The sequence below is a fragment of the Perna viridis genome, chromosome 7 (genome assembly GCF_037379345.1).
Source record: "Perna viridis isolate PV_CMFRI_1.1 ecotype Kerala chromosome 7, ASM3737934v1, whole genome shotgun sequence".
In the NCBI taxonomy this organism is placed as follows: domain Eukaryota; kingdom Metazoa; phylum Mollusca; class Bivalvia; order Mytilida; family Mytilidae; genus Perna; species Perna viridis.
Window position 1 is genome coordinate 4,221,789 of NC_142451.1, and position 10,863 is coordinate 4,232,651.

General features: G+C 33.9%; 1 protein-coding gene across 1 annotated transcript; it reads left to right on the forward strand.

Moving 5' to 3' along the window:
- The first annotated feature begins 3,270 nt into the window (after nucleotides 1-3,270).
- Nucleotides 3,271-6,456, forward strand: LOC148611021 (perlucin-like protein). The gene is made up of 5 exons (XM_088591067.1): nucleotides 3,271-3,366; nucleotides 4,222-4,316; nucleotides 5,284-5,374; nucleotides 5,741-5,960; nucleotides 6,354-6,456. Exons 1-5 carry the CDS (start codon nucleotides 3,306-3,308, stop codon nucleotides 6,400-6,402), a joined length of 516 nt encoding a protein of 171 aa, XP_088447193.1. The 5' UTR covers nucleotides 3,271-3,305; the 3' UTR covers nucleotides 6,403-6,456.
- Nucleotides 6,457-10,863: the final 4,407 nt, after the last annotated feature.

Sequence of the window (10,863 nt, forward strand, 5' to 3'; positions counted from 1 at the left end):
TTATAAAAATAAAGATTAAATACTATTATCAGATAATGACGAAAAAATGAAACTAACACGGAATTAAATATCAAAACTCCTTTGTCAATTTCTGTTTAACGATACATGATATAGAATCATATATACAGTGTTCTAGATTTTCTTTGGTCCAATTTTCTGTGCATTGAAATTCCCGTTATAATGCCACCACCGCATATCGCCCTCCGCCACACCATTTCAATGTACAGAAGTCCGTAATTTCTTTAATTAATGACAATGCTGAGCTGTCAACATTTTAATGATTTGAAAATTGCTGTGTAAACATTGGATAAACCTTCGACAGATTTCACAAGTAAAAAGGAAATATCGAACTCCATTAGTAGATAATTGATTAACATTGTGTAAACACTGGATTAGTGCTTGTCGTCACGATTTATTATTACACTAAGATATGTAATAGTTAATAAGGTTGAACATCATTTCTTGCCGCCAACAACAAGAAGTCACTTGCAGCCCTATTGAATGTTTCAAGGAACACTACCATAGAATTGGCCAGGTAAATAGACAATAACGAACCGCCCCTGATCTCGTCGACAGATGCTGTACCCTCCACCAAAGTGGCCTTAGACGAAGGCTCCCAATCGACCGTTAAAAACTTTTGGAAGCATGTTGTCGAGAATCAGATCGACTTGGATGTTTCTATCACAAATGAAGACACTATGTTGATAAACGGTGTGTATAACGACCTCGACATTGATCCGGAGATAGCAAGAATTCAGAAACTGCTGAAAACGTCACTGGTGAAATGATAATTCAAAGTGTTCAATCGGTCGAAACTGGCGATGAAGACGATTACAGACACTGACACAGACATGGTACCTGAAGAGATTCAGCTTTTCAGTAAAGAATTGGTTGACTCTTTTAAAAAATCGGTTATAGAGAAACTGTTGCACTTGAAGCAGAAAGTAGAGAAACATAAAATTGGAATAGCGAACAAGTTACCATGATAGACGTTCTTAACCCAAAGAAATAAGAGAAAGAGAACGATTTATTATTTCATTGTAAATAGACAGGTATTCATGTTTTTAACTTAATTTGTAAATAATTAATTCAACAATTAATATTTATTTAGCAATACAAAATATCAAACACTCAATATAAAACATAAATGGATTACATGAATAATAAGGAGACAACTACCCATGGTGATATAAGCCCACATAGGTTTGCTATGTAATATGTCTATGAAAGGTCACCTTCGTATAACGCCAAAATATGCAAATTAACAAAGGTGGCATTATTGAGAGAGCATTGTATCTACTATGATAATATGTTATTCATTAGCCCATTTGAGTATTATAAATTTACATTTTAAGACTGAAAATCTTTTTTTTTTAATTGAACATGCAGCGAATTTTATACATTCCAATAAGCTTTAACTTTACTTCATTTTTTTTTATATTTATTGGAAGATCAATTTGAAAATCAGCTACGTAGCTAGGTCATGTGACCTACGTACCAGCTCAACATTTGAATATCTGAATACGCCAAATTGACTATCACAAAACATAATTTCTAATCTTGTGTTTGTTTATAACATAGCTTTTTTTTACATAGCCTGAGCATGGATTTTGTTTGCATTTATTTACATCAAATATTCAGATAGCTGTTCCAACTTTTTGAAAAAATGAATTAAAATATCTAAAAATGAAATTGTGTTACTGGTACACCTTACGAAGATTCTTAGGTTTATGAAGATAAAATTCTGATAATATTTTTCAGGGTTTGTATGCACTATAAAACAAATTCAATAAATCAAGTTAGTTAACATACTCAACTGAATTATTTAGTTCTTTACTAAGGTATTATTCAAGATGGCTGGTAAAACTTAAGATTGATTGGCAGTATTGGCCACAGCTTTATTATTTTATATCGTTAGGCTATATCCTTCAATCACAGTTACCCCGTGCAGGTCCGGGTGTTAAAAGAATAGGCCTGCAGCAGCGGTAATCTTGTCGTAAAAGGCGACTAAATAGTGCTCAGAACCCTAGCCGGGGGCTAGGGCGCTCTTCCCACAGAGCAACTGGGATGTGTGCCCCAGGTGGTGGAATGGGGGTACCCCTGGCTATAATACGGAAAACCTGACTGCAAACCAAAGTGGTGCACCGTGCTGGGAAAGATGCCACGTTCCTCGCACGTTAAAGAACCCTACTGTGGTATTCGCCCGGAGTAGGAACCATAGGGTTCCGCCACAGGAGGCTAAATTGCCCGACCTTGCCCATCCCCCCTTTTTCTGGTGGCAATCAAAATTTTTCGGTCCTGTTGTCCTTGTTTCCCGACCTTTTTTCATTTCATCATCATTTCATGTTCATTTTATCATTCATTTCAGGTTCATCCTCTGAATATAGCTGAAATATTGCTGCTCGGACGTTAAACCCCAATAAACAAAACAAATCAATCTCAGTTTCCGCTATATAGATGACGAATTATCTTTAAACAATCCTAATTTCGGGGATTTGATACATCGCTAACATTGATAACTCTAACAAATATGCTTCTGGAACAGGGTTATGTTGCTACAAGATTGAAGTCATCACTACAGAAGTTTTATGGTCGTCATCATGAACTCGTGGATCGTTATGGTGTATCCATCAGCACCATGAAAACTGATTTATTCAACGGGTCATAGTTTTCCTTTTCCTCGTTTGTCTACCCCGGACTTGACTTTTTATGAGCAACTCGGCGGCTGTTTCTAGAAAAGCAGAGGACGCTTACCATACCGGTGCACCTGGTCCATGCTCCCACGTTTTGGTGCTTTTGTTACTTTGTATGTATGATTTTAGTTACTTTATGATCTTTGTTGTGTGTGTCTGTTTCCCATGTCTGGTCTTTGTCCCTGGATTACATTCTTTTTATTACTTCTATAACCTTGTTTCCTTGATTACTCTTTCACTTCATTTATTTTTGGGGCTTTTACATCTTGCTTTATAGTATAGGTTTTGCACATCATTGAAGACCGTGAGGTGACCTGTAGAAGTTAATTATTCGTTGCTTGCATTTAAGTGAATGACTGTGACATTGGCAATCATATCACATCTCCTATTCTATAAATTCAGTTGAAATAATTATTTACTTGGAAACTGATTAACATTTTTGCAAATATTTGTAAAACTTAAATGGACAATCTCAACCAAATGTTTTTTTTTGTTATATTGTTTGATAGAACTTGTCATGGTTGTGTATGTTTTTTTCCTCGATTTATTTAAGCAGTGTAGAGATAATATGAGTGTCATTTGCTTATCAGTTAAGTTTAACTACGCTGACGAATGGAACACTCTAAGAACTACATAATTTTGTGCGTTGGTTTACTGACAATATTCTCACTAGGTAAGATTCTTAAGTATGATATTGATTCGTAGCATGATAGTTAATTATTACCCGCGTTATATAGCGTGTACAGGGGCTGACATCTACTGGTTGACTGGTCTTGGATCCTTTAAAGGATAAGGGGAACATACGTTATCTATTTGGGGCTACTAACTAAAATCAAATAAGCTGTAAAAGACTTCCTTTGTATCGCACGTTAATATTGTCGTCGAAGAAAATATAGGTACATCTGTGGATGAAATTACAACCATCTCCATACAAAATAACAGTTAACCAAGTACCAACTGAAGCACACAAAAACACACCATGGTCTGTACTCTGGAAGGTTGATTATAAAATAGAAGTTCAATGACAAGCGTAGTGTAGGAAAATTAATATTTAATTACAATTTAATCTTCCTAAGTAATTTGTAAGGCAATTTTGATTGCTGGTTGCAATATATAGTATAGTGTAATATAGTAATATAGTGTTCAAATTTCGGTAAAACACATCTTAAATGAAGCGTGATATTATGAAGCTTCTGACTGAGATTATTTTCTTCTACGAAGGAATGTAAATTGGCACGACCGAATGTGAAAATAAGCCTTTCATTGCAATTTTGACAGACTTTTCCATTTCAATAAATAAATTGGAAATTTAATGATGTAATATGATGTCACGTGACAATACAGCTTTAACAAGTATCGGGTCGTCGTAAAATATTAACTTAAACTTAACAATGTTTAAAACTGCAAAGTTCATTGCCTTCATTTCAAGACAATTAAACAAAAGTTTGAAACCAAACTTTTAATATCATGTTTTCTTTCAGTAATTTCTCCAGCAAATATCAAAGTAATGTAAGATGTTTTTTTACAGATTTGGTTCAAGCCGAATGCCCCCATGGTTGGCATCACTTTGAAAATTCTTGTTATTATTTTAGTACAGAGAGTCTTAACTGGTTCTTAGCAGAGGTACACGTACACGTTTGTAACATTGTAATGGACTGTCATTAATGCATGGTATATTGTTATTTAACAACGGAACATATTTGGAAAAATATGCCTTTGTTAATAGTATTTAGATTCACTTGAAAAGCAACTAAAACAAAATTTAATTCTCTTCAAAATTATGACAGAGCTAACGAATTACTCAGGAAATTGAATGAGGTTTGGGTTCCTTGGACATCATCCCGTTATTCGAGTTGACGACTTTTGTAATAGATTTACATATCGAATCTTTAATATCGTATCATCTAACCAAATCAAATATAGAATGTAAGCGTGTGAAAAAAAGACAGGAACACCATATATCACTGATTATTTTTATATTATATACAGTCATTCAAAAGTTTTTAGAACATAACCAATGACCGAATTCATAAACAAGAGACCATATTTCAACACGATAAATAGCATTTTTATCATGAATCAATCAAGACATCAAAGAGGCATTTTGCTTCGAAACGACGGCTTAAGCAAATATGATAATAGATTGAATTACTATCATCTATTAGAACATTAGTTTTGGATTATTACAAATAGACAATTGCGGCTTATGACGTCACTGTACCAAACTATATAATTTAGAGAGAATAAAACAATTGGAAGGCCTGCTACAAATACCATAGAATTATTTCGAGAATACTAGAGGCGGGGAAGTCACACGCTTGAAATAAAAATATATGTACAACCAATTATAAGTGAAAACTTTGATTAACAGAATATAAAAATGCTTCACCATTAAACCAATAAGTTTGTATATTAACATGAAAGTGCCGGGGTTGCTTTTGGCCATAAAATGAATAATTTTAAATGGTATTCGACATTTGATGTATATAACAAAACAATGAATAAAATGAATAAACATATTTGTTTTCTATGATATATAAATATTTGGAGGAGCACCACAAACTACATATATATCATTATTTTGTTCTAGAGCAGTTGCCGAGGACACAATGCCCGCCTTGCAGAAGTTTATGACAAATACCATTCAGATTACTTACTCAATATGACTAGGACCTTAGGAGGTAGCATTATTTGGTCGCTTCGTAGAAAAGAAAAATTATTTTATTTCATTTATATTTATACACGTGCGTTACATTATTCAGAAAAAGGGTAACACACACTCCACTCAAAACATTCCTCAACAATTCTCTTCAAAGTCGAACTATTAACATTAATATCATGCAACGTCAAACACCAGAAATAACGTTTATGCAAATTAAGCAAACTCGCCTTTGCAATGTTTCATGGTATGATGAGAGTTGACTTCTAGAAACACAGCATATCGAAATATATATAACATGATTGGCATTTTTGTATTTAATGTCAAAAAACCATTAAACGACATTGTTTATTGGTTGTACGGCAATAAAACTTTTTTTTGTTTTAAGGGACCGGTTATTGGTTGGGTGGTAGAGACGACGTTGTAGAAGGAGAATGGGTGTGGGCATCGACTGATGAAATATTTGATTTCTCAGCCTGGTATCCAGGGCAACCAAGTAATGGTGGCGCCACTCATAACGAAGACTGTGTTTACATGTGGTCGCATTTTAACATGTTATGGAATGACGAATCATGCAAGGCGACTTACAGATTTGTCTGCGAAAAGATGTAAGAAAATGTCTACTACAACCACATAAAAATTATGTAACGTTGATCGATGTCCATATAGAAACACACTCAATTTAATGAAATTTACCACTACAAATAAGACTTCTCCTGATATAGTATTGTTAAAGATCTGTATAAAATCGGTAATAGACTGAAATGCTTATCTAGTCAAAGGGTGAAATCAGCTGTTAGGATACACTACATTGCCTTACGCTCAGGGAGCATAAGGCAATGTAGCGTATCCTAACAACTGATGTTAATCAGATTGGTCAAAGGGTTAAATAAATATTGTGTATTTGACTTTTTTTATCATTCCTGTTTGAATTTCAATTGTCAAACTCTTCTGATGCTTCGTAAAACATATGTTATTTTTTTCTTTTGCTTTACATGAAGATACCCTGATGGACAAACGAGTAGTGGATCAATCCCAGTGATCGGATGAAGAATGTTGTTTGATTCTATATAAAGATCAGTTCTATTTACTGCTAGACCGGCATATTGCATTTGATATTTGTCTTAAGTGAACCTCTTGATTTTCTCTCTACAGTCAAGACAACTTATCTTTAAAAAAGTGTAAGAACATTTGTCATAAAAATAAAAAAAAATAATTTTACAAGTGTCATGAATCGTATGTGGATCCTCGAAAAATCAACCACATACAGGAGTGTCCCCTTATGATAACATTCGTTTGGTATAACTATAAAACATTGTTTTTGCTGTGTATTTCACACTTCAAATGACAACCTTGAAAAACACTATTTCTAATAAAAACAAGGGATTAGTATACCCTTTATCCAGTATGAAAGTAATCAAGTGAACCAAGATTCTACCGGAAATCAACAGAATTTAATACAGGGACAAAGACCAGACATGGAAAACAGACACATTCAACAAAGAACATAAAAATGCCCAAAATAATACATACAAAGTAACAAAAGTAAATGAGCAAATCAGACTCCACTTAAAACTGGGAGCATAGACCAGGTGTACCGGTCCCCTACTTTTCTAGAATCACCCGTCGAGTTGGTCATGAAAATTCAAAGTCTAGGTAGAAGAAAAAGGGCAAGCAATCTATAAAACGTTTAACAAACCGAATCTCATGGACACACCGTAACGATCCATGAGTTCATGTTGACGACCCTAAAACTATTGCACCGATGACTTCAATATTGTAGCAAGCAAGGTAGAGAGGCTTTTTTGTGAAATAAAAAAACTACCTGATCATTACAAGAAGTATTCTGAGTTTTAAGTTGTTAAAACGTTGGGATTTTTGACAACAGTTTTTAAACAGACCATTGCAATACCAATGAGAAAAAAAAACTATGCGCCTCCTTTGTTGATACGATTGTATGTTCTAATGAAGTTTTTATAATGGTTACTACAGAAAAAAGCAACTATTCCGAATAGTCCTTATTTTATGGATAACTTACTATATAGTCCTTACTTTATAGACAAGTTACATACGATCTACCTGAATGAACTAATATTAAAAGAACGGACATCTTTGTGCATCATATTTACATTTTAAACTTTCAAGATGTTAAAGAACACTTCATATCGAAATTCCTTTACTAATAGAGCATTTTATTTTGCTTCCGACTTCAATACAGCGCAAAATATCATTGAACAAAACACAAACACACACACACAAGCACACGGACAGTGGCAGCACTGGAATCTCTTAATCCAGTGGTGAACTCGGATGCGTTTAGTAATTGGTAGCAAAATATCTGCCGAACTCTTAAGTTCGTTGAAATAAGGACGAAAATCATAACAGATGAAGGCCAAAAACAAGCAACAACAAGCACTGAAAACTGGAGACGGTCAATCTGCTTGTTTTTGTTTTTTTCAGATCCTTTATCTTTTTAGATAATAACTGTTAAATACAGATAACTGCTACATATTTTTGTATTTAAGTGAGGTAAAATGATCATATTCTGTCGACCAAGTTGATATTTTCCCGTATCAAGTTTATTTGTATAAAGGTCATATAAATATTATAAATACATTTAAATTAGTCATTATCATATCCCTTAGGAAACAATAATTTGCATTAACGAGGTTGACATTATGCTGTTTTACCATGGCTGGCTTACACTATTTGTGCATCATATTCATTTCACAAAATAATTCCAAAACTGGTCCAGTAGTATAAAAAATGCAGGACATATGAAAGAGAAATCAAGGGAACCATTATAGAAGTAATCAAAAGAATGTAATCCAGGAACAAAGAACAGACATGGAAAACAGACATACACAACAAAGAACATGAAGTAACTAAAATCATACATACAAAGTAACAAAGCAGATGAGCAACTCGAACTCCACAAAAAACTGGGAGCATGGACCATGTGCACCGGTAGGGTAAGCGTCCTCTGCTTTTCTAGAAACACCCGCCGAGTTGCTCATAAAAATTCAAATCCGGAATAGACGGAAGAGGAAAGGAAAACTATAACACGTTGAACAAATCAGTTCTCTTGGCCCAGATGGAAACATCGTAACGATCTAAGAGTTCATGATGACGATCACAAAACCCCTGTATTGATGACTTCAACGCTGCAGCAATACAACGCTACTCCAGAAGCTCATCCGTCAGAATCCAGCGCGATACAAAAAGTCTGCGCAGTCCCGGCACGCTCCGGCACAACGTATGAGTTGTGACACGAGCACTCCACACACAGCCGCCGAAGGGGTGCCGCCACACATGAAAGGAAAGCTGACAATTTTGAATGAAAAGTCATTAAGTTTGTCATTAAGGTTTTAAATAGTTTTCCTTTACCATCGATTTCTAAGTGTAGGTCAAGATATGAGGCTGACCACAGTGTCTGTAATATTCTTTATCTCAAGTATGATACAATGCTCATACACAACAAATAACATTAAGTAACTAAATCATATATACAAAGTAACAAAAGCAAATAAGCTTTTCGGACGCCACTAAAAACTGGGAGCATGGACCAGGTGCATCGGTAGGGTAAGCGTCCTCTGCTGTTCTAGAAACATCCGCCGATTTGCTCATAAAAAGTCAAGTCCGGTGTAGACAAACGAGGAAAGGAAAACCATGGCCCGTTGAAAAAATCAGTTTTCATGGTACCGATGGATACAACATAATGCTCCACTAGTTTACGACCATAAAACTTCTGTAGTAATGACTTCAATCTTGTAGCAACATAACCCTGTTCCAGAAGCATATTTGTTAGATTTCTAGCGCGATAAAAATGTCTGCGTAGTTTTGGCAACCTCTGGCATAACTTATGAATTGTGATATGAACACTTCATACGTAGGTGCTGAAGGGATGTTGCCACAGATGAAAGGAAATTTGACAATTCTGAATGAAAAATCATTACGTTTGTCGTATAGTTAGGTCAATAGTTTTCCCATGCCATCAATCTCTAAGTGTAGGTCAAGATATGAGGCTGACTCAATAGTGTCTGTAATATTCTTTATCTCAAGTATGATACAATGCTCTTAAATGTACTCGAGCAATGTCTCCATAATCTCAGCAAGAAACAATTGTTTTTCCCAAATTAGTCTACACATTTTGCTCTAAGGTTGCTATGTTATACGTGGATAAATTGCCTCAAAAAATTAAATGATTTGCTATAAAAATACGCACATATGTTACCTTACATTATGTAATGTTCTCACTTATTTACCTAAGTTTATTTTCGATGTCGAAATATATATTAACCGATTATTTCCCTTACACTACTTGCGATAAAATATTGTAAAATTTTAAACGTTGTACTTAAACGACTTAGATGATGTGAATTTTGTAACCATAGTTATTGAACTAGCATGTTGTCAACATGTAGGAAAGCCCAAACGCAAATTAAAACAAAAAAAAGACCTTCTTTCGAAAAAGCTAGATAAAAGGTAATGTTTTATGAGATCTATTAAACCATTCAGTAAAATGTAATGCATGCATGTTCTACTATAAATCTGGGAAAATATATATGTTGAATTAATATAAAATATCATATAACAGGGATAAACCCAATAAATCAGTAAAATACATAAATCGAACATGCGTCTATGTTAAAATTTCAAAAGGCTATCTACCGAATGTTTACTTATTATATGTTTAGAGAGAATGACCATTTGATATTGCTAAATATCAAACTGTAAACTTACCATCAATAGTAACAGCAGATCTTTATTATTGCAATTAGAACTATTCAAATTCCTTAAATGGTATATCAGTACACGAAAAAAACATATATGCTTCCATATTTTAAAACAAATATATGGAAGCATGTTTAGGACCAAAATCGAAATATTTGATTTGTGCTTATAAAAACACATAAAAAAAGTTTTTTTTCAAAATTGTGTGCAAACAATTCTCTTTTAAGTCATTAAGGCCTTTGAAAAAAATATATTTCCCATAGGATTCATATTTACCTGTTTTTCATGGCGGTCCAAAACATATGAACAACAAATGTTGCAATTTTATCCCTACATAACATTGCACAATGTTTGGACAATCAATACAAAGATACCATAATTGAATGATAACAAAATTTGCCTCCATAAGGATATTAAAACGATCGGTTAAAAGAAGTTTTATAATGTTACATATAGACGGATTAACTTTGCAATCGTGAATGTATGTCTTACTACATATATAAGGTTTGAATAGCTAAATTTTTGGCAATGACACGATAATGTAAAATGGGTCCATGTCTATCACCAAATAAAATAATAATGACCCCTTTTATTTGGCAATAAATCTTCGAATATTTGAATAAAATAAGCATTTCCCTCTATCAATACGAATTTCTGATATCGTTAAATTGCTCCTTAGTACTAGATATCAATGGTACTAGGTACATCGTTCTCCTCGATGTTAATGATGTCACACTCAATTTAAATACTATATCCCCTATCAAACATTAAGATAAC

Excerpts from the sequence above, each read along its gene's own strand:
- LOC148611021 (XM_088591067.1), top strand. The coding sequence starts at position 3,306 with ATGGAACACTCTAAGAACTACATAATTTTGTGCGTTGGTTTACTGACA. Across the intron at positions 3,367-4,221 it reads ACTGACAATATTCTCACTAG|ATTTGGTTCAAGCCGAATGC; the intron begins GTAAGATTCTTA and ends GTTTTTTTACAG. Across the intron at positions 4,317-5,283 it reads TTAACTGGTTCTTAGCAGAG|AGCAGTTGCCGAGGACACAA; the intron begins GTACACGTACAC and ends ATTTTGTTCTAG.